This window comes from Echinops telfairi, unplaced genomic scaffold (assembly GCF_000313985.2).
Source record: "Echinops telfairi isolate 266 unplaced genomic scaffold, ASM31398v2 ScPeMD7_7463;HRSCAF=8501, whole genome shotgun sequence".
Taxonomy (NCBI): Eukaryota; Metazoa; Chordata; class Mammalia; order Afrosoricida; family Tenrecidae; genus Echinops; species Echinops telfairi.
The window spans coordinates 624,510-647,212 of NW_022111363.1; the positions used below are offsets into that span (position 1 = coordinate 624,510).

Here is a 22,703-nt window from a genome sequence, read left to right on the forward strand (position 1 = left end):
GCCCGCCTGGCGCACAGCCTGCATGGCTTGGTTGGGCCCCTTTTTAAAATCATTTTATTGGGGTATCCCACCTATCTTATCTAGATAGACATGCAGAGACAATAATAACCACAAAAACAAGATAGAGCAAAAGAACAACAACAAAAACCAATGACAAATAAAAAGAAAAGCCTATATATAGTTCTAGGTCTGTTTGCTGACCTTTAGGAGTATTTTCTGGTTAGGTCAGATGGGGTGCCACGCCCTGGCCCCAAAGTCTATTTTTGGTACTCCTCGGGCACTTCACTGCTTTGCTCCCCATGCTGATCTGTTGCAAGCCTTTAGTGTTTCACCCAGTGTGATGGGGTCAGATCGGGCACAATTCCCAGACTGTGTCTCCAGTGTTGTCCCCCATAGCACTATGGGTCAGTGAGGGGGATGCCATGTCTACTGGTGGGGCCAGCCCTATGGTGCATTGGCTGCTCTAAGCAGGAATATCATCCTTAAGGCTTGGTGGGCCAGGATGTGCTCCACTCTCTCTCCTTGCCCCTACCTTTGCTCCTGTGTGCTCACTGTTGTTTTTATTTGCCTCAGAGTGCTCACGGCTTCTGGCAATGTTACAAGTAACAGAAAAAAATCATAGCCTAGTGCCAGACCAGCTTCATGATTGTTGGGATGGCCAAGTCCATTCTTGCGGCTCTGATGGCCATCCTTCTCCCTGGAGGTTTCCCTCCTTTCCTGTGTCCCTCGACACGGAAGTCCTAGAAATGCCCTGGAAGTCCTAGAAATGTTAACTGTTGATGTTGTTTCTTTCACTTGGGGTAAATCCTTTCTCCACTCTGGAGCTCTATAATGTAACATGTATGTTACATTTATGTTCCAAGAACTGACCAGACATAAGTATGGCGATTCAAATAGATCTAAGTGGGCAGCTGACTCAGCAGGTGATGAAGCAGGGACTGAAGGGCCTTGCCGCTGTTGTCCATTGTTAAGAATTGCAGAACAGAGGTGTGAGCATGTAGGCCTTGTCTGGGGAGTAGCAAATAGTCTAATTTTGTTAGATTTTTTTTTCCTCGCCAATCCCCCAAGGGCAAGGATCTGTATTTCCTTAGTACTTGTGCAGTACAATGACCTTCTCTTGATATATGACCCTTCTGGCCTGAGGGTTAAATGTTGGGCTATGATCCCACCAGCCACTCTATGGGAGCCTTGTGTTGCCATGAATATTTACAGCCTTGCAGACTCTCTGGGGTAGTTCTAGATTCTGATCTATAGGTTCGCTATGAGTAAGAACGGACCCAACGGGCAGTGAGTGTTTTGTCTTGGCCTTGGGTGTATAATTCTGCCAAAAAGGAACAGGCCAAGCCACAGTCTTACAAGAGACTCACCTATTATAATGCAGATAGTGATTTGAAAAGCAATCTCCAAGAACTAACTTGCAGTCTAGATAGGGGGTTGCTCTGTTTTTCCATCCTGCTATATAAGGGTCAATCCCACAGAGGTCAGAGGGGCCCTCACTACCAGCAAGAAGAGTTTGAAGCCAAGCATGCCAGCGTCCAGACACTGAGAACCTCCTAGACCCAGAAGTGAGCTGGATCACTGAAGGTGGCAAGAAACGCTATAAGCACAACAGGGACACGTGGTGGGAGAAGCTATGACCACAGCAGGAATGGTGGGAACCAAGGGGACTGACTTGAGACAATGTGGTGGGCTTTCTGGTGAGAGAGGCATACAGACAGACAGACAGACAGACACAGCTGAGGATGAACTTACAGGCCCATAGAGAGAGCTGAGCACCTTTAAACAAGAGGCTTGCTGGCAAAACCAAGAGCTATAACTCTTGCCCTGCGGGGCAGAAGCCAAGAGGAAGGCTCAGCCTCAGACACGCAGAGAGGAGCTCACAGCTGTCCTGGTTGGAAGCTGTCCTGGTTGATGAAATTGATCTTTTCTCCCGAGTTCTCTTTCATTACTTCCAAGTTGATCCTGATCCCAAGCTATATACAGCTTGTTGCTTCTCTAAAAAATCACCTAACTGTATGGTCTGTGAGTTCTGTGTAGGTCTTACAACAAATTATTCAACCCAACAGAGAGAGACAGATTGGGGGTGTGGTGGGGGAGGGAAAGCTAGGAAGGTGTCACAACTGGTAAGTAATTCTGAGTGTAGGTATGCCTGACAGGAGCCCTGGTGGTGTAGTAGCTACAAGTTGGGCTGCTAACCATGAGGCCAGCAGTTTGAAGTCACCAACCGTTCTGAGAGAGAAACATGAGGTTTTCTACTCCCGTAAAGACTTATAGTCTCAGAAACCCACAGGGGTAGTTGTACCCTATTCTGTGGGGTCGCTATGCGTTGGCATCAACTGATGGCAGTGAGCTGAGTTTTGCAGTGTGCGTGGCCGATCTCATAGGAACCAGGCAGTGTTGCCTTTGGTTGATGAGTTGTAACTGACTCCACTGCCCCTAACCACAACTCAAAATGTGGTCGCTGGACCAGCCAAAGCGGCATCACCTGGGAGTTCGAGCCCAGCCTAAACAAAACCCAGTTGTCTTTGAGTACCTTCCAACTCCCAGCTACCCCATGTGTGCCGGAGGAAACGGTTCAAGCCCCTCGTCGTCACCTTTTCAAAGCAGATCCCCAGCCCTTCTTCCAAGCCACCACACAGCTTCTGGGTGGACTCGAACTGCCGACCTTTAGATTAGTAAGGAATGCTTACCTGATTGCACCGGCCCGGTACTCCTACCTCAAACCTGCATTTAAACCAGATCCCCAGGGCTTTGTAGGCACATTGCGGCAGGGGATGTCAAGCCTAAGAGCAGGGTGGAGTCACCTGAGCTTCCAAGAAAAAGCTCAGTGCTTTCCACTTACAGACAGTTAAAATGCCAAGTGGTTATACGTATTTTAGTACAATTGAAAACAACAACAGGAAACAAATGTTGGCAAGGATGTGCAGATCTGAGACCACTATGCCTCTCTCATGGGAAGGTCACCTGGCACAGCTGTTGTAGGAACCAGTTTGGTGATTCATAGAATTATTACTCCTACTTCTAGGTGTATGCCACCTGATTATTGAGAACAGGGACCCAAATGTTCACCTTATTCACAGTAGAAAAAAAATCCGTGGATAAGCAAATGTGGTCTATAGGAGGAGGCTTCAAAAGATTCATGGAAAGTTCCATTATCTTTTAATTTCATCTTTCCATGAATTTATTTTCTTGTCGAATTTTTTTAATTAAATGGTCATTTTATTGGGGGCTCTTACAACTCTTGACAATCTGTACATCAATTGTATCAAGCCTATTTATACAGATGTTGCCATCATTCCTTTCTAGACATTTACTCTTTATGGAGCCATTGGTATCAGCTTCTCTTTTTTCCCTCCCTCCCCCTTTCCATGCATTTTGAAGCCCCCTTCTTACACGCAGTGGAACATGATGAAACCATAAGAGAAGGGAGTTATGAGATATGTTACAACACGGATGAGCCTTGGAGAAATACTGTATGAAATAAGCCTAACATCAAAGGGGAAATAATGCAAGTCCCCTGATATAAAGTATGTAAGGGCTCGTCAAATTCATAGACACATGAAGTAGAGCAGGGGTTGCCAGAGGCTGGGGTCAGGGGAGAAACGGTGAAGGGGGTGATTATTTAAAATGAATATAGAGTGTCTGTTGCAGATGATCAGAAGGGTTGGATATAGGATGATGATTAAGCCACATGGTACATGGTGAATGCACTGATGTCACTGGAGTCTGCACTCTAAATAGACTAACATGATCAAGTTTATGTTATGTATATAATCCAAATGCACAAGCCTTAGTGCAGACAAAATAAATCCACCAGTATTGCCATTTGGGACATGGTATATTTTTCTTTCAGATCTCTAGTTGATTCCAGTGTACAACCAAAGTTGAGAAGCCTTGGTCTGGGGAGGTCCAACTAAAATCAGTATAAGATGACCTGCAGAAGACCTCCTAAGGGTGCTAGAATACATATGAGTAATGATATGTTTTTTAAAAATGACAAAAAACAAACAAGAAAAAGACAAAAAAGGGAATGATCCCCTCCACTAAGTCTCAACATTTCTTATTCACGTTGGTTGCCGCACTTCCTGTTTCCTGCCAGCGTCTGGAGACCCTGCATCCTTCTGCGCCGTCTCCCATGAGAGAATAAAGTGGTCATGGTTCACGGCTCTCCAGGCTGTGCGGCTGAGAGAGGGCTGCCGCGTCTCCTGTGAGGGCCTTATTTGGCTTTTAACCCCAGGGTGAAAGGGATTCCACATTTAAGTGTCATTATCTGGGAGTACATTGTCTTAATTTATATATCTTTGACCATAATCCATGTTTCACCAAATCAGATTTTTGCCAACAGTGGCATCCACCAGAAAAGTGTGCTTATCAATGTACTTTACAAACAATAATAGAACGCTTACTTGCTGCTTGCTTCGCACCAGGCGTGTATTTAATCCTTGAAACTCTATGAGAAGAATACGATAGTTAGCCCTACTTAGAGGTAACTAAGCAAAAAGCAGTCAAGGAACTCGACACAATTAGTATGAGGCAGGTTGGTATGAACCCAAACAATGTGACTACCGAGGGCCTGCTCCTAGACACCAACACGTGCTCCTCCACTGGGTTAGGGTCTCCTCCAGGTGGGTCACCACTTCTGGAGTCACAGCTCTGACCGCCGTGAAGGACATGGGAAGGTGGGTAGGGAAACAAGGGCGGAACTCCGTTTTTAAAATCTGAGGACTATTGTGCGTATTTAGTCACAATGCTAAGCATAAGGATACAGCAGGGAATTAAAAACAAAACAAAAACAGCCTTCTCCGTACAAGGAGCTCATCACAGAAGCAGAGGAGTCTCCAGAGATGGTTATGCGCAGAGCACCATCAAGAAGATGTCTTAAAAAAAAAAAAAAAAAAGAAGATGTCTTGAACTTGAAAACCTAGGGACTCCTAACTCCCCTATCTTGGGAGCTCACAACGAAATCCCCCATCTTGGATCAATGAAAGATCAAAGTGTAAAGGGAGGGAATTGAAAAGCAGCAATGAGCTCCTTTCTTCCCAATGATTCATTGTCATTGCACCTAATGAAATGCTCAGGGTTTTATGGAATGACTCATGCAGACATGACAGGTGACTGTGCTCACCTGGGGCTTTGACTCTACTCAGCAACTGAGTCAAGTCTCTGAGCAATGGAAGCTCCTGGAGGCTGGACACCTAGGCTACAGTTCTGTTTATTTCTTTGATAAGTAAGCCTGGTCACAAGTGAATGAGAACCAGAGCCTTGGACAGTGCAAGAGATCAACTTTCCAGACTCACCTGAGCCAGATGTGCCCAGGTGGCCAGGATCACTGCAGAAAAGGGGAGGCTCTGGCATGCACGGGCAGGCACAAAAAGGAGTGCACACATGCATGTGTTGTGTATATGCACCACTCTCCTGCCGACTCTGCCCTCAGTGCAAGCAATAGACAGAATGCACCAATGTGAGACATGACTCTCATCCCATTTCACTATATACACCACCACAGCTCCCACCAATAAAAAAGACACTGGATAATTGAAACTTCAACAGTTGAATAGTTTATATAATCACTATACAAATTTATTTAGGAACATAAATATTCCTTTGACTCTCAACATTTTCCTGGACAGGCGGTCTTTTTAAAAGTTACCATTTCTAGAATGGCTTCCTGTTATATTCCTACCCAGTGGCTCACAGAGAAGGCAGCCTACGGTATTGAGAACTGTTAGAATAGCAACACTGCATTAGATGTGTTTTAACAAACAGAAATTCTCTCTCCCAGTCCAGGAGGTTAAAAGTCTGAATTCAGGGCACTAACTCTAGGGAAAGAGTTTCTTTGTCAGCTCTAAGAGACAGTTGTTTCCTTTAACATTCCTTGGATATTCCACGTGTCTTGACATCTTCCTATGGGTCTAGATGGTTCTCAGCACAGGGAACCCAGATCCAAAGAGTGCATTTCATTCCTTATAGTACTGAGGCCCCTTCTCCTGTTCTTCTTTTTCAGTCTCTTGCAAGGGTGACACAGCTCAAACATTAGTAGCGCGGATGGCACAGGATGGGGCAGTGTGGCCTTCTGTTGTGCACAGGCTCTCTCTGAGGAGGAACCAACTTGACATCACCTAGCAGATGGTGGGTAAGGTGGACCCCACCGCAGGGAAAGTTCTTTACATTGTATCAGGGTGTGACCCTTATAAAAGTGCTGCTTCTCACCCTAATCCCCTTATAATTGATGGACTAATCACATCAGATTACAGCATGGGAGTGATGATTACATAACTGCCAAATCACTGAGACTCATGGTCCAATCAAGTTGATACATATTTGGGGGGAAACAAACCCATGATGTTCCATTCTTTTGCACCCCCAAAATTCACATCCATGCCTTGTGCAAAACACTTCTACCCCAGTATATGGGGGGAGAGGGGGGTTCAAAAAGTTCGTGGAACAATGGAATGAGAGGATCATGGAGTTTTTCCATGAGCTTTTAGAAGCCCCGTGGTATTATTCCAAAAGTCTTCTGTTTTCATCCCAAAGTCTTAAATCAACCCCAAGTTCAAATGCCATCCTGGGACAAAGCTTCTTCTTTATCTGTGAACCTATAAAGTCTGGATAGAAAGTGATCTTTCCTCAAAGTATAATGTTTGAGCTGGCGCAAGTTAGACATTTCCATAATAAATGTGAGAAGCTGGGGGTACAAAGGGCACCTCGGCTTCCAGGGTTTGAGAATAATTTTGGTTCTCTGGGATGGATCGTCTAGAGAGTGCCCTGCCCTCCAGACGCTGGGTGTTGGCCTTGCTCTCCCAACTCTGAGTGGTGGCCTCTTGGCCCTGGGCTCCAGCTCCACCTTCCAGGCTCACTGAATTGTGTGCCATTCTCTCAGTTGAGTGGTTACCCTACCCCTCGGCTCCAGCAGGCGCCATTCTTCTGCCCCTTGAGCATGGCATTCCTACCCCCTCTGCTTTGGGCAATTTTGACCCTATGCAGTAGAACTCACAAACGGCAGCCGCGTGCCCCAGAACTGACAATGGTGACCTCTGCCTTTGAGATGGAGGAAGCTGTGGACCCACCCTTTAGAACCCAGCAGGGTGAGGCCCCACCCTCCGAGATTGAGGCAGCTCTGCTTCCTGTGCTTTTTGTCTCATCTTTTGCATCTTTTCAGACATCTTGGCCTTGGCCTTGGCAGGCCTTTGGCCTGCTCCAGCAAATGTTATCAAGCTTTTCAGCCCAACTGTGAAGTGCCTGGTGCTCAGCTCTCTTGCTCTGTGGACCAGCAATCCTAGATCTATTGACCAGTTTCTGAGAGCACCCCACTCTGCTAGGAAGCCTCCTGCCAGGCACTCGGCGGCTCTCTTGCTCAATGGATAAGGTCCCATGCTCTCTTATGCTGGTCTCCTGGTTTGACTGCCACCGATTCACTGCCACTGCCTCACCAACTGCACTGTCCCCAGGGTTAGTTCTCTTCACTTCCGAGCTCTCATCTGAATTGTCTTTGACATCAATTCCACCAACTTCAATTGCATCTTCAAGGCAATCTAGGTCTTTATATTGGGCACCTGTGATAGCTGGGTTTATTGTGCCAACTAGGCCAATGGGAACATGTGGGCAGAGTTTGGTCAAATCACAGCTTGTTTGGATGATGACCGAAATAAAGACAGCATCCCATTCCCCTCTTGCTCGCTGGTGGTTGGATCATGATGCTGCGGTTTTAACCAATTCTCTGCCTCAACCTGTGTGCTACACTACCAGTGGGCCAAGCCAATCCATGCATCATGTAGCTAGAGCTTGAGGCTCCTTCCAGACCTGCTTCTCCAAGCTGCTGGTGAGTACATTGCTTGAGCTTGAGGCTGGTGATCGTGTTGCTGTGCTTAAGTTCCAGATCCCATTAGGGCCAGCTTCACTAAGCTCCAGAGCTATGGACTGTTGCTGACCCACCCTGTTGTCTGCAGGCAGACTCTACCTGCCTTGCCTGAGGGAAGACTCCACTGTCTGCTTCCTTGACATTGGACCCAACAGCCCGCATGAGTTGAAGGATTTCCAGTATATTAACTGGTCCATGAAAGTGAGTTGAACTGAGTTCTCTGTACTGCTGTGTGGACTAATTAGCTGTTATATTCCTTCTCACTGTATAAACCTGTGTGTGTGTCTTGGTTTTGTTTCCATAGAGAACTCTGCCTAACACAGCACCTTAAAACTCTTCCAGTTTCTACCTATTAACCAATTCCAAAATTACTTCCTTATTTTAGTATTTGTTAAAAGTAACACTTGACCCAAGATGCCAAATCCTGCCTTCATAGTTTGTGCTATCCAGAGCAGCCCTAGTGGCACAGTGGGTTATTTATTGGGCTGCCGGCAGCAAGGTCAGCTGTTAAGAACCACCAGCTGCTCCATGGGAGGAAGATGAGGCTTTCTGCTCCCACAAGGAGTCACAGGCTCGGAAACCCACAGGGACAGGTCTACCCTGCCCGACAGGGTCACTAGCAGTCGGCATCCACTTGATGGCAGTGACTTTGGAGGGTTTTTTTAGTGCTAAGGTAACCAACCCTGGTGTGGTTGGTTATATGATGGACTGCAAAGTCAGAAGTTCAAACCCATCAGTTACTCCTCAGTAGAAAAATGAGGTTCTCTGAAAGATCTAGTCTTCGATGTCCTATAGGGTCAACTATGAGTTGGAATCGACTTGATGGCAGTGAATTTTAAGGCTAAAAGTTTAGAAGGCTAATAGTCTAAATTTAGAGTAGCAATGCTAGGGAAAGAATTTCTCTCTGTGCCAACTCTAGAAGGTGGTCCTTGTCTCTTCAACATCTGTGGGTCAAGAATTCCTTGAAGACATTCACTCATATGCCTTGGAATCCATCTACCCCTGAGTGTAGGAAGTGCTGAGTGTGGGGACTCTGGATCCAAATGACAGTCTCTGCCCTCAGCACTTCTCTGGCTCTGGGCTCTCCCCAGCTTGCTTCTCTCCTTCGTCACTGGATCTTGCCTGGGGCCAGAATGAGGCTGGTACACGCATTCCTAATCCCTTTACAACTGGTTGGCTGATTACACCAGTTCACATCCTGGAGGGGGATTACTTTGCTACTTAACTGCCAAATGACATCACTACACAACTGCCAACCCACTGGGAATCATGGCCCAGCCACGTGGACACATTTTCGAGGAGACACGAAGCAATCCATGACAGAGACTCTAGAGATATGTTCTTCAAGAAGGCACCCAAGATCGGCACCCCGCATCCAAATGCTGTCCAAAGCTAGCACGGCTTTCACACTTGGATATTTTTTCCTTTCTTTTTAAAAAGAAGATAAAATATTACAGAGACATCTTTAACATTCACACCTGAGTTACACATGTTGCTGAAAAATCTCCACACGAAGGACAAAAGAACAGAATGCAAAACCAGGAAAGGGTCCTATCTATACACAAGAATTTGCCACCATGACTGTGGTGTGTCTGTTTGCTTTTGTGTTCTCCCTTTTGCAGCCAGGAGAAGGAAAACAAGGCTGGACTGAGAGAAATGAGTAGACACAGAGACATCACACGGGCTCCTAAGGTCTGGAGCAGAGGTGAGCGGGCAGGACACCGATGAACACAGAACCATGGCCAGGGGACCAACTGCCCCAGCTTCTGTAAAGAGGAAGGGACTTGGAGAACACAGGTGGGAGGGGCGGGGACGGACAGGAGTTAGAGGAAATAGAGTGAAAGGAAGATTCAGTCAGGAAACTCCGACGAACAGGGAAAACAACCAAGGCTTTGGTGGAGACAACAGATTATCGAATTCCAATCTTTTCCCAGATTTTGAAATTAGTTCCAGGATTGTAGCCAAGTTCAGAGCCCAAACCATCCTTTCCCTCTGTGGTAGTTTGGCACACCAGGCTGTGCCCAGAAGCCCGCAGGTGAGTGGGAGAGCAATGGCCAAGAAGTCCTTTCTCTGAAGGACGATTGCCAGAGGTACGCCATCGATAGCATTTGGAACTAGAAGACAGGGGCACTGGCGAGGAAGGTGAAAATGGTAAATTCCTAGGAGGGGGCCATATATTTCAAGAGCATGAAGAGTCAGCACACGGTTCAATCACAGTTTGGATCTCGAGGGCTGGGGGTGGGATGCTGCTCCTGAAGGCCAGTGTGCGGGTTCACGGGCAGTGGAGCATCTCCTCTCCTCTGCTGAAAGCCAACCGTCTGCACAATGAAGGCATGACTCCCTTCCTTCCCGGCAGGAGTAGCGGTCTAGCGGGATAGGAGAACCTCTCTGGTCTCAGTGGAGGTAGGTGGGATGATTCCATCGATACCAAGATCTAGAAGGAAGGAAGGAAACCAACCCGTGAGTGGCGCAGCTAGTGAGGCAATTGAGAAGGCGGGACTGGAAGCAGAGCCCGCCCTGGAGTTCCTTTTGGGCGTGATGACGTCATTCTGGACTGGGAGAGTGGTAAAGGCTGTAACAACCCTGTGACTATGCTGAAATCCATGGAATCGTACTTTAAAGTGGGGGGCAGGGGGTTATGGAAAGTGCATTAAGCCTCAGACTGCTTGGTTGGAAAGTTACTCCTGTAGGATTTCCCCCTTTCTGGGTGGAGGTGTGCATCAGTTGTTCAATAGGAGCTACTGCATCGCTGGGCTTGGTTTGGGCAAGCACGTTCTTCTCTCCACCAAGCCCAGCACTTTCACTGACCGCCTTCCCTTTTAAAGCTGTGCGTCTCTGACACGGGGCGGGCACTCTCCACGCATCAGCTCTGAGCGTGTTGGTAAGGGCAGAGGGGCTGGCTCCCGGGCCTAGCAGCTGCTTCCCCAGCTTCCTCTGGCCGGGCCTGCTCCGCTGTGGGCTCGGGCGGGGCTGTCTTTGTGCCTAAGCTCTGGGCTCACTTCAGAACCTCCTGGAGAACCGAGTTTCTGGCCTAGGGTGCAGCCCTCCAAGCCCTTTCTAATAGCTGTCTTTGGAAATTTCCACCCTCAAAGTGAGGATGGAAATTTTGGATTCGTAGACAGCAGCTCCTTGCCAGGACGGCTCACTGCCTGGAGCTTCTTATTTAAATCCCCACTCCCCATGGATACAGTCCAGGGCCTGACTGCCCACTCGGCCCTCCCATGACACCCTTATGCCCTCCATCCTGCGAGGAGCTCTCTTTCCCAAGTATTGGCCCAACTTTTCATGTGCCCCTTGTCCCTGCTGGGCTGGCCGCTATACTGGCCCGCTCACCATGCCCCCCCCCAGCCCCCGCCCCGCTCCCCTCTCCCCCATCTTACCCTGAAGAGTTAAAGCTGGAGGGGGAGTTGACTGGGGCCTTGGCGTTGTTTTGAGATGCAGTGGGGCTGCTGGCGTGGAGTGCGGAGCCGGGAGACGAGGGCAGGCTGTTGTTCCCAGGGGAACAGGATGACGTGACTGAGGACAAGGAGAGGCAAACACAAGGGGGAAAGAATGCTGATGGCTCCTGGGACCTCATGACCCAGCCGCCCAGCAGACACTTGATTCCGTGGTGCACCCCACAGGGAGCTCACCCTCTCCCTCTCCCCACCCACTGGTCCTCTTCCAACCACGTAACCCTCCTTGAGGCTGCGGCACCCAGGGGCTCTCTTCACAATTCTCCCTCTCCCTTTCTCTCTCTCTCTCTCTCCCCTAGAGAGTGGTGCAGCTGGTTCTGCAGGTCCAAGGCTGGCCAAACACAAGAAGGAGGCATGCCAAGATCATCCTACTCCGGGACACACCCTAGGTTGGGCACACGCAGCCCCAGACCAAGAAGTGGGAGGGGGAACGGAGACAAGAAGCTAGGACAGGAAGCAAGGAAGGACAATGGAGCGGTGCCAGCCTCGCCAGTTCTCTGTCTCCACAGGGGGTTAAAGCCAGTTCTCTCTCTCCACTGGCCTGCTAGCAAGAGCTCTGAACCAGGTGTGGAGGACACCTGAGTCTGGGTCCCAGGTCATCACTCAGCAGCACTGTGACCTGTGGCCACTGACTTCCCTCATAGCCCTTTGTTCCTCTGTAGCAGGGGTGGGGCACATCTGGCCCGAGGACCTGAGAGGCCTTCCATGTCATCAATACCAGCCAGTGCTCAGCCTCACCAGAGAGAAGCAGTTCCAGCCATCACACTAGGGGTCACCTAATTAAATACTTGACCAGCATGGCCTGCGGAATGATGCTAACGGCCCCTGGCAGAAAAGACCCCCTACCCAGAGCTCTTCAAGAACGGGAGATTTGAGTTCAACTGATGTGCTGCGCTGAGGGTTCCGTGTTCCATGAGCAACCAGCGTGGCTTCCGGCTCCTAGCCTTGCGGGGTGTGCAGAATGGAGCTGCCCTCCATCGGCTTCTCAGCATGGGGACCTCACCAAAGCACATTGCCGGGCCTTCCTGCTGCGGCACCACAAGATGGATTTGGATGTTCCCCCTTTTGTCATAGCTGAGTGCAGGTTCCTTGCGGCACCCAAGGACCTTTGCTTCATGGGCAGGGTGACATAATTTACTGCTCAAAGGAAGGCACTTTGAGAGTCCTTCATTCTCTATCCGGACACGAGGCCGGCACTAGGACTCCCTCCTGGGCATACCCAGATCGATGGTCAGCCCATCCAGCGCCACAAAACATTGCAGGCACTTAGTGAAAAGCAGAGCTCGGTAGCAAATCGATTTAGGCTACCCCCTTCTTCTGCAGCCTGCCTGCTGCAGAACTCAGTGAGGAGTGCCTAATGCATCGGTGGGTGCCAGGAAGTGCCTCAATGACAACCAAGCCAAACCAACCTGCATTGGTTCCAACTGTGTTTACTCAGCACTCACTTCCCAAACCAGCTCTCTCAGCACCCTTTCTTTCCCAGCATGGATGGCATGTCCTCTGAAGCACGTGGAGTGAATGCTCACTTTGGGAAGGGCCCTCGCCCTCGAGTAGGCAATCTCGCTATTGCCAAGGCAGCCTTCTACGGTAGTGCCAAGGCTCAGTTTAAAACTTACCTGTTCCAGGCATGGTGTTGTGGATAGGAGGGACAGAAAGCGGGCCCAGTGACCCCGAGGGAGAGACCTGGAAAAGTAACAGAAACTTGTAAATGCCCACTGGTCCTTGTTCTCCAGCCCCGGACCCCGGACCCAGGTTGCTGAGCCCCGGATCCGGCAGAGTTCTGAGAGCCACATCACCCCACTGTCCACGCTTTCTCATCAAGGCCTCTGGGCCAGCTGGATTCATCTGGCTCCCAGTGAAGGCTGCTTGTTGTGGGGCATTGCCCCCACCCTGAATAGGGGTCAAAGAACACTGCCTCTGCTCAGGGAAGCAGGGGGCCAGCCCTAAGGGTCCTGTTTGAGACTTTCCTAGCCTGATTGCAAACTGGGCCCCTGGCCATCTCCAGAGACAACCAACTGGAGGAGTTGAACTTTGGTCTCTGTGCATTTTAATTTTGCCTTTCGGTAGGTATCATCGACTGAGATGAGGAGGAAGAGACCTAAAATCACGGAGTACAACCACCCCAGGCAGTTCAGGACCACCCCCAGTACCGCCCCCAGCCCCCACCCCAGCAAGGTGAGATTGAAAGGGTGATGGGCTTCGAGCCCCACACATCTAAGAGGGAGACCTGGCTCCGCGACCTGCACGGCTTTGGCCAAGCCACAGATTTGGTGTTCTCATCTGTAAAGCAGTAGGCATGCGCATCTCCCTTCTATTTTCTTTTAATTATGCTTTAATGAAATACTATCCATAAAGCTTCCAACCCCACACCAGGTGAAAAGTTCCAGCTTAGTAAGCACTCCCCCTCTCTGCCTTCCTTCTGGAGGCAGCTAGCTGCCTCTAGGGCTGCCCGGCTCTGGAAGCTACCACACTCTTCCTTTGCCCTGAAGCCCACACTCCTGCTCTCCCGCTTCTTCTCCTCAGGCTGACAGGGGAAGCTCGCTTGGGTGTTTGGAAAGGAAATTCCTGGGCACCACCCCTCACCCCACACAGGCAGCTCAGAACAGCTCAGCTTCACAGGATGCAGCCTGCGTTTGTTTAATCAGCAGAGGTTCTCACTTCTTCCCTTTCACAAGGAGCCTCCTCAGCAGCCCCGGGCCGTGGAGGGTGGAGACGGGAGGGTGGGGCGCCCAGGGAAGGGTGTCGGGTGGTGGATGTTATCAATAATCTCTGGTCTTCTCCTCCTCCTCCTCTGCCTGAGGCCACCCCCGAGACACTTGTTGTTTTTAAATAAGGAATTTAGTCATGGACCCGCTTCCTGGGTTTCTTTCCAGAGGCTGGCCAGCTATGCCCAAGCAAGTATACATACACACAAATATGCCTGTTCCTGTTTTTGTTTTTGTTTGTTTGTTTTTCGTGTGTGTGTTTAATATAAATGACGACCTTCTTCTGCCCACAAAGAGCTGGACTGTTTGGCTCTTTTACTCCCTTATCTTTTTAACTATGTCCCTGGGACATCATTTTATATCAGAAGCTGGAGAAACTATGGACAACTTGCAAGGTGCACGAGACTTGAGAAGACAGGGCGGGAAACCTTTTCTCTTTGGGGCTCAGGTGAGGCCGCCAAGGTCAAAGCGATGACAGAAGGAGCCAGCGGCTCGCAAGGCTCTCCGTGGCCCACTCTCCTGGCCCTTCATGAGTCCACGGGAAGTCCTGGTGGGATTGTGTATTGAATGCCCTGCTCCCCCACCCCTCTGGGGGTTCTGCGGGGCAGGAGATTGCCCTGCATCCCCAACACCTACCAAAGAGCCAAGACCTTGCCAGGTGCTCAGGACACCTGTGCCGCACAACCCATGACAGGGACTGAGTCTTCTTCCTGGCTCCCTCCCACCTCCCACCGTGTCTCTCAAGTGGGGGTCCTGGGTTGGGATTGAACAAAAACAAGGACCTCCCTTCCATCTGATAGATCGCTAGATTGGGAATAAAGGGGGATGTCTTTCCCGAATGCCTACGCTAAACAAAACTTAGCTGTCCCTGCCACCATAAAGGTTGGAAAGAAATCAGGCACATTAATTAGACACTGATGGGAAATCCTAACAGCATGCGCAGACGAGGCACCAGCGACATGACATCACACAGGTGCACCTGAACCCAGCCAATGAGGCCACAGCTAGTCCCTCCACCAGGCCCCCTCCAGTAATGCGGGCGGGGATTAAAGCAGGCCCCACGCTCTGCTGGAGCTTGGTCTCTGCCGATTCTCCTGCTCGTGGCCCCATGTGCTTTTCCGCGCTCTGTAGCAGTGGCCATTTCCAGTGGCGAGCTCCTGACGGGGGTCCGAGTGGCCTTGTACGCTTTCCAGAAGTAGCGTGCGCTTTTTGAGACTGTAACACCTGAAACTTTCCTTTCCCTCATCAAAATCACTTGGATGTACAAAAGTGCTTCTGCCGCGTGAATTCTCTCAGTGCTGCGAAACAAGAACCGAGGCAAACCACCCCAGAAACCTAACCCATCTGCTCTGAAGAAAGCCTCGTCTCTAAAGATGGCAAGGCTCTTAGGACCCCGCTCACCTCCGTAACATAGCCTCCACTGCCTGCATCGTCCGGCCCAGCCCTCTGCAGCCCCTCCCAGCACCAGGGTTCCAACCCATTCCTCCTGCCACGTAGCCCACCCTTGGGGCCTTCTGACGCAACTATGTCCTCTGCCGAGAAGGGCCTGCTGGATAGTCATTCTCCCCCTCCCCTGACTGAGACCCTTTCCCCACTGATATCTGCTCGCTCTTCTGGTGTCATTTCAAACGTCATCCCTCAGAGAAGCTCTGGACCCTGAAGACTAGGCTAGGTCACTCCAATACCTGTGCGGCTCCTCTGAACCTTTCCTCACAAATAGCATGTTTAATGCGCCATCTCCTGACGAGGCGGCAGGGATGCATGAGTCGTGGATACCATGCGGTGCCAAGCACATAGTGGGTGCTCAGGAAATGGTGAGAAAAGAAATGAATACATGGCTACCATGTTATCCCTACCTTAGACTTGGCAATGGTGCCTCCTCGCAGCATTTAGGCTAATTTAGAATCCATGGCCATCATGATTTAGCCTCTACAAATCACAGTCCCAAACCCTTGACTCGAACCAGACTGAAATGCTCGCGAATCCCCAAGCGCATCCTGCTGCCTCATAAGGCCCTGCCTTTCCACAGGTGGTTCTCTCGGCCTGGCATGCTGCTCCTCTTGCAAACTCCTACTTTGCACAGATCCTCGAGGGTCAGCCCTCCGTGGCCCCTGCTCATATAGATGTCTTTATCAGTGTTCTCATAGCACTACAACTATGGGGCTCCTCCCGGCCCAGCACCCGCCACATCCACTTGACTGCAGGTTTGAGACCTTCTGGATTCTCTTCCTTTGCTCATCCCCTGTGGTAGTTACATAATCTGTTGTCAATTTGAGAGGATTAAGAGGGAAGGGGTGGAGTTTAGCCTGTCCATCGGGTGCAGCTCGATGACCTCATTTGGAGGTGCTAAGGAAATAAATAGCTCTCTTGAGGTGGGACACAGGCTGGCTCCCTGGGAGACACTGCAGCTGACAAGACACATTCCATGTGTCCCTACCTCAGACTTGGCTACACTAGTGCCCTGAGCTGGAGGAGCCTCCTGGAGACCCCAGCCAGCTCTGGGATGCTTACAACACCACTGGATCCACAAGACCTCCCACCCACTGGCCTGTGATCTTCCTGTATTCAGCATCATTGCATATGTTTCGTGAGTCTGAAGAGGACTTTATACATTGGTATGGGCTAATATCAGACTTACGGACTTGATCTGGACTGGGCTGGGATGTTTTCTTAAGGTACGATTAGTTTTTATATAAAGCTCTTTCTTATACCAGTCTCCCTGGATTTGATCCTCTAGTCCACCTAGACTAACACATCCCCTGAAATGCTGGTATTCCCTAGGACTCAGACTTAGACTTTCTTCTACTCTTCTATACAAATTCCAAAGGGAAGCTTCTCCTCTCCCAGCATTTCAACTACCTGATGTGTCTGCCGGGACGTCCAGCCTGTATCTCTACCTACCCATCTCTCCTGACCTTGAGACTCCTGATTCCAAGCATCCCATCTGAGTGTTCTGCAGGCCTCATGATCCATCCTAATGATACTGCAGGCCTCATGATCCATCCTAATGATACAAAGAGCTGGAACGATCACCTTGCCCTACTCCCAAACCAGCTCCTCCTCAGCTTTTGCTTGGCCCATAGATGGCATCACTCCCCAGCGATGGCATCAGCCAGGCCTGAGGGCTGAGAGTCACTCCAGATCAGGGGTGGGGAACGCCTGGCCAGAGGGCCATCTCAGACCCATGAAACTGTCAATACCAGCCAACATCACAGACTCACCAAAGAGAGGCAGTTCTAGCCAGCACATTAGGGGTGAGTTAATGAAATGTCTGACCAGTTTGAAGTGTGGATGATGTGACAAAAGGTTCTCTCCTTCCTGCCCCCACCCTGGATCCTTCTCTTCCCTTCATTGCTCTCCCTACCCCCACCCAAACTCCAACTCACTAGCCAAGGCCAAGACCAAAAACCTTTACCTTCTCATTGTCTCTTGAATCTCGCCCATCCTCCTCATCCCTCCCACATGACTTGGTTTCTGCCTTGATCATTTCTCTCCTGGATAACTGCAGTCGGAACCTAACTGGTCTCTCCAGGAAACCTGTGCCTCAACAGCCCCTCCTCTGTGCCGTCACAGAGGTCCTTCTAAAGTGCGACTCTTAGTATGTCAGTGTTCTGCTTCAACGTCCTCAGGTGATTCCCTGGGGCTGCCAAGTTCCTTAGCACTGCACACACTCCTTCACCATGGGACTTCCCTGCTGCCCCGGCCAGCCCCACCTTTGCATATTCTTCCGCATGAAACCACTTGCTGGCCCTTGCACAAGTGCTCTGTCTTCTTGCTCCAGAGCACGGTCCTCATCCTCGACTCTACTGAGAATCTCTCCCTCTTGACCTCTCCCTGGCTTCGTGTGCTCTTAGACTCAGCTCAGGTACTAATGAGCTCCTTGGGGAAGCCTTCCCTAACTACCCCCACCACGAGTCCGTGAGCTGTTGCTCCCAAGCTCTCCTGTGAAAATCATCATGTTGTTTGTCATTTATTTATTTGTCTCTCTCTTTGGCTAGGCTAGGCGGTGAGGTTCTAGGTGAACAGGGAACAGATATTATTTTTCTTTGTATCCCAGAACTTGAAATAAAGTCCAACAGATGCTATCCCATCTCCCATGAGTCGATTCCAACTCACAGCGACCTTTAAGAAAACAGAACTCCCCCAGAGCGCTTCCAAAGCTCTAAAGCTTTCCAGAAGCAGGCTCCCAGTCTTTCACCCAGGGGATCGCTAGTTGGTTAGAACCAGCTGAGGGTGTAACCGCTGTACTACCGCGGCTTCTTCAATATCAATGAATAATGTGTAGGGTTAGGACGCACTTATGCCCTACCCCTAACGAGGGCGAATTACACCATCCTGTGTGCTTCTGAAGGGGTTCCTGGGTATTGCAAATGTCTAAAGCTGCTAATTCAAAGGTGAGAAGTTCAAGTCCACCTAGGGATGCCTCTGGGAAAAGGCCTGGGGGTCTGCTTTCCAAAACCGAGTCACTGAAGTCCCCGTGGAGCACAGCTCTGTGGGCAGACATGGATTTCCAGGACCCAGAATCGACTCGGTGGCAACTGGCTGGTTTGGGTTTTGAGAGTAGAAGGCTTGGGCGTAATGCCACGACCCTAACTCCCTTAACCTTCAACACCCCCGCGGTGGAGAAACGCCTCTTCAAGAGATTTCCCACTCCTCGAACTGCCGTCTGTCTGGAATGCCGAATTCTCAGCCCCAAGTGGACACAGAATCACATGTACAACTGTCGACTGGGCATTTCCTCTTGGACATCTACTCGGTTTCTTCATTGTAGCTGGACAGATCATTCATTTCTTCGTTTAAGCTAGCCCTTCCTGCAGATCCCATCATCTCAAATGGTGGCAATGCCTTCCAATCAAGTTGCTCAGGCAAAAACCCTCAAGTCCCCGTCAGCTCGCTTCTCATCCCGCGTGCCTGATCTTTCAGCACATCTGGTTAGCTCCCTAGTTGAAGTATATCCAGAATGCAACCACTTTTCCTTGCCACCACTGCCACCACGCTGGCCCAAGACACTGCCACCCTCAGCCTGATTACTGTCATCCTCCCAGCTAGGCTCCCTGCTTTCACGGACTTTCCACCTCACAGCCAAGGTAGCCAGATCTCTCTTCTGTGTTCAGAGATCTCCAGTGGCTGCACTTCTCTCAGGCTTCAAGCTGGGGCTTCCCAGATCTTGGGTAACCAGGTCTCTGTTCCTTCTCTCTTTCCTGTCTTCACTCTGCCCCATGGCATTGACGTCCTTGCTATTCACACCAGGACCATGCCCTGTCTTTTCACTTGCTGCAATGGACGATTGCATACAGACGGCTCTTCTCACCGTAACCCATGCTACTCCCATCAAGCCACATTTCCTGCAGCAGCCAGGTAAGAGAGTGGGGGAAGGTACTGGGTGGGTTATAAGATTCAGCTCGTTAACAACAGGGCTCATTGTGATTGCATTTGTGCTGGGTATAAAATGAGTCATCGAAGAAGCTGGAAAGGGAGGGACTTTATTACCAGTAATGAAGAAGAGCCAGGAGTGGAGCATGTCCTTTGGGCTCCAAGATTCCTGTGCATGGAGCCTCCTTGGTCCAGGAAACAGGTATGACACCAGAGTAGCAGAGCCAGAGCATGTCACAGAGCAGTAGACTTAGCCCACAGAGCAAGCAAAGGCTGAGTGCTCGAGGTAGGAGGCTGGCTTGAGGAGTGGAGTGAGCACTTAATTAGGGTTTTGCTGGCCCACAGAGTTATAGCTGAGAGGCTTCATGTTGAGGTTTATATCGGAGTGGCATGCCCTTTGGCCATTCCCTATAAAAGCTTTGAAACCCTGCCCAAGCAGGTCAGAGGCCAGGCCAAGAGGGTGAGGGCCAGAGAGCGGCCTGCCTGCAGACAGGGCAGAGAAGAAACTGCCCTGACGGAGCAGCTGCATCCTGAGCATGTCTCATCTGACTCGTAACCTGTTCACTTCCCTCATAAAACCGTCATTGTGCATGTCCTCTGTGGGCTCTGTGTGGCCATGGTCATGAATGACAGAGCCCAGCAGAACACGCAGTGGGAGACAGAACAACGCGAGTAGAGTGCGTCATGGGAGACGGAACACATGCCAATTCCCACGCCGGGAACACTCTTTCCCCTAGACATCCACACACTTTATTTCTTTTTAACACTTAGATCTATCTCTGTTCCGATGTTGCCAGTGCAGGTGTCTTCTCTGACCACCTATTTAAGAAGCATCTCCCCATCTCATTTCCTATCCCATTAGGCTTTTTGGGGCTTTACATTATAGGAAGCCCCTGGATTATGAACAAGTTTTGTTCTTCTCTTCATACAAATGTCTTACTTTAATGCTGGCTTTGTTGGTAATTACATATTTCTTTTTTTAAATCATTTTATTAGGGGCTCGTACAATACTTATCACAATCCATACATACAATTGTGTAAAGCACATTTGTACACGCAGCACCCTCATCATTCTCAAAACATTTGCTCTCCACTTAAGCTCCTGGCATCAGCTCCTCACTTCCCCCTCCCTCCCTACTCCCCCCTCCCTCGTGAACCCTTGATAATTTATAAATTATTATTTTGTCATATCTTGCCCTGTCCGACGTCTCCCTTCACCCCCTTTTCGGTTGTCCGGGAGGAGATTAGATGTAGATCCTGAGTTTTGTTCTTAAATCTACCTTTAAGCCAAATTTGTTAGAACACTTAGGTACGGCTCACCTCTCACAACACTTTGACCAGTGTTTGTCATATAGTGTACAAAACTCTCTATGCATAAAATAATTAAAAAAAACACTTGTACCTGCATGCACGACAGCATTGTGAACATGATATAATAATAATGTTTTGATGCGCGTTGCAAAATAGCGCCCATTTGTTATTACAAACCACTGCCTGGACCTCGAATTTTCCAGGAGCTGGTTTGTAATTACAGGTCACACCAAGTGGGACATTTGCAACCTGGGACTGCTTATACATCTTATATGCAGCCTTAATTTGCACAAAAATGTGCTGCCTGCGGCCCTCAAACCTCCAGCCCCCATGTTCTCCCCAGGCAGCACCGCCTCTACCCCCGAGGCACTGCTTCCCCAGCGTGTGGCAGCTCACTCACCATCCGGGAGTTGTAGATGGGTGATTTGATGGGTGTGGGCACAGGACAGTTGATGCGCTTCTCTTTTTGGCGCCGGTTACAGAACCAGACCCTCACCACCTCCTTCTCCATGGACAGCTGCTCTGCGATCATAGAGATCTCCTCTGAGCTGGGCTTGGGGTTCTACGGAGAGAGGAGACACCATCAAGAAGAAGGGTGTGTGGGACAGATGCTTCGAGGAAGCAGGACAGAACAAGTGAGGGGTCAAAGGCTTTGGGTCACATAGCCCTGGGGTTGGAGGCGTCCTTAGAGCCCTGGTGGCATAGTGGGCATGTATGCGTTGGGCTGCTAACTGCAAGGTCAGCAGTCTGGAACCACCTGCCACTCCCTGGGAGAAAGACAGGGATTTCTACTCATAAACAGTTACAGTCTCAGGAACACACAACGGGCAGTTCTACCCGGTCTATGGGGTCACAATGAGGTGGTAGTGAGTTGAATGACTGTGTGTCCTTAGGAAACTTTCTTAACCTCTCTAAGCCTCAATTTTATCATTCTTAGGATATGAATCATAAGGCCTACCATGCAAGCTAAAATGAGAAAGTATGCATAAACCAGTAGAAGCGGGCCTGCCACAGAACAAAGGCTGCATGAATGGAGATCTCTCTTCCACTCTTTTTCCATCAGAAGCAGGTCTGAAGACGGAGGCCCCTAATGGGTGATGCGGGCCAACCAGAATCCCCAGCAGTCACACGCTCATCTGTGTTCTTCCCTCATAACCTGGTCTCTGTCTCCTTTGTCATTTCTTCCTAGCCTCCCTGGTGGCATGGTGGGGACACATCGGGCTGCAAACTCCAAGGTCAGTAGCTCGGAAACCACCAGCCAGCTTTGAGTGAGAAAGATGGGGCTTTCTACTTCCATGAACAGTTAGCCTCAGAACCTCACAGGGCAGTTTGACTGTGTCCTGCAGGGTCACTACGAGTCGGCGTTGTTGACTGGATGGCATGAGTTGGGGTTTGGCTTTCCTCATCAAAATAGGAAATGGTTAGTGAGAAAGACACAGTCCAAGACTGTAGACCATCTCGATGCAGAATGTAATGGTGCCACGCCTTTGTTCTGACCCTGCTGCTCTTCCTCCCTCCTCTTCCACTTCATGCTGCTGCTCTGATCAACTTCATCAGAAGGAAAAGCCAGCATTTACCAGGCTGCCAAGGAGGCCAGGAGGCTAACCACAAGATCGGCAGTTCAAAACTACCAGAGGCTCCATGGTAGACAGAAGGCTTCCTACTCCCATAAAGAGTTTGTCTTGTTGTGGGAATGATTGTACAACTCTTCTTGATATGGTTGAATGACTGAATTGTCTGATATATGGATTATGTCCCAATAAAATTTTTTTCTTTCTTTTTTGACTGATATTTTTATTTTATTTTTTTAAATCATTTTATTAGGGGCTCATACAACTCTTATCACAATCCATACATACATCAATTGTAAAAAGCACATTTGTACATTCATTGCCCTCATCGTTCTCGAAACATTTCCTCTCCACTTAAGCCCCCGACATTAGGTCCTCATTTTTCCCCTCCCTCCCCGCTCCCCACTCCCTCATGAGCCCTTGATAATTT

At 49.7% G+C, this 22,703-nt stretch overlaps 2 protein-coding genes across 2 annotated transcripts in view; both read right to left on the reverse strand.

Moving 5' to 3' along the window:
• Positions 1-1,946, reverse strand: part of LOC101647783 (28S ribosomal protein S11, mitochondrial-like) — a 2,762-nt gene extending 816 nt beyond the window's left edge. Inside the window, exon 1 of the mRNA XM_004712821.2 lies at positions 1,882-1,946. Within this exon, the coding sequence (XP_004712878.1) occupies positions 1,882-1,946 (65 nt within the window). The remainder of the gene's footprint in view (positions 1-1,881) is intronic.
• Positions 1,947-10,216: 8,270 nt separating this feature from the next.
• The window catches only part of POU2F3 (POU class 2 homeobox 3), a 116,089-nt gene continuing 103,602 nt past the window's right edge, over positions 10,217-22,703 (reverse strand). Inside the window, exons 9-12 of the mRNA XM_045283564.1 lie at positions 21,103-21,264; positions 12,930-12,996; positions 11,239-11,374; positions 10,217-10,292 (exon numbers count right to left, since the gene is read on the reverse strand). Of these exons, the coding sequence (XP_045139499.1) occupies positions 10,253-10,292; positions 11,239-11,374; positions 12,930-12,996; positions 21,103-21,264 (405 nt within the window). The 3' untranslated portion in view covers positions 10,217-10,252. The remainder of the gene's footprint in view (positions 10,293-11,238; positions 11,375-12,929; positions 12,997-21,102; positions 21,265-22,703) is intronic.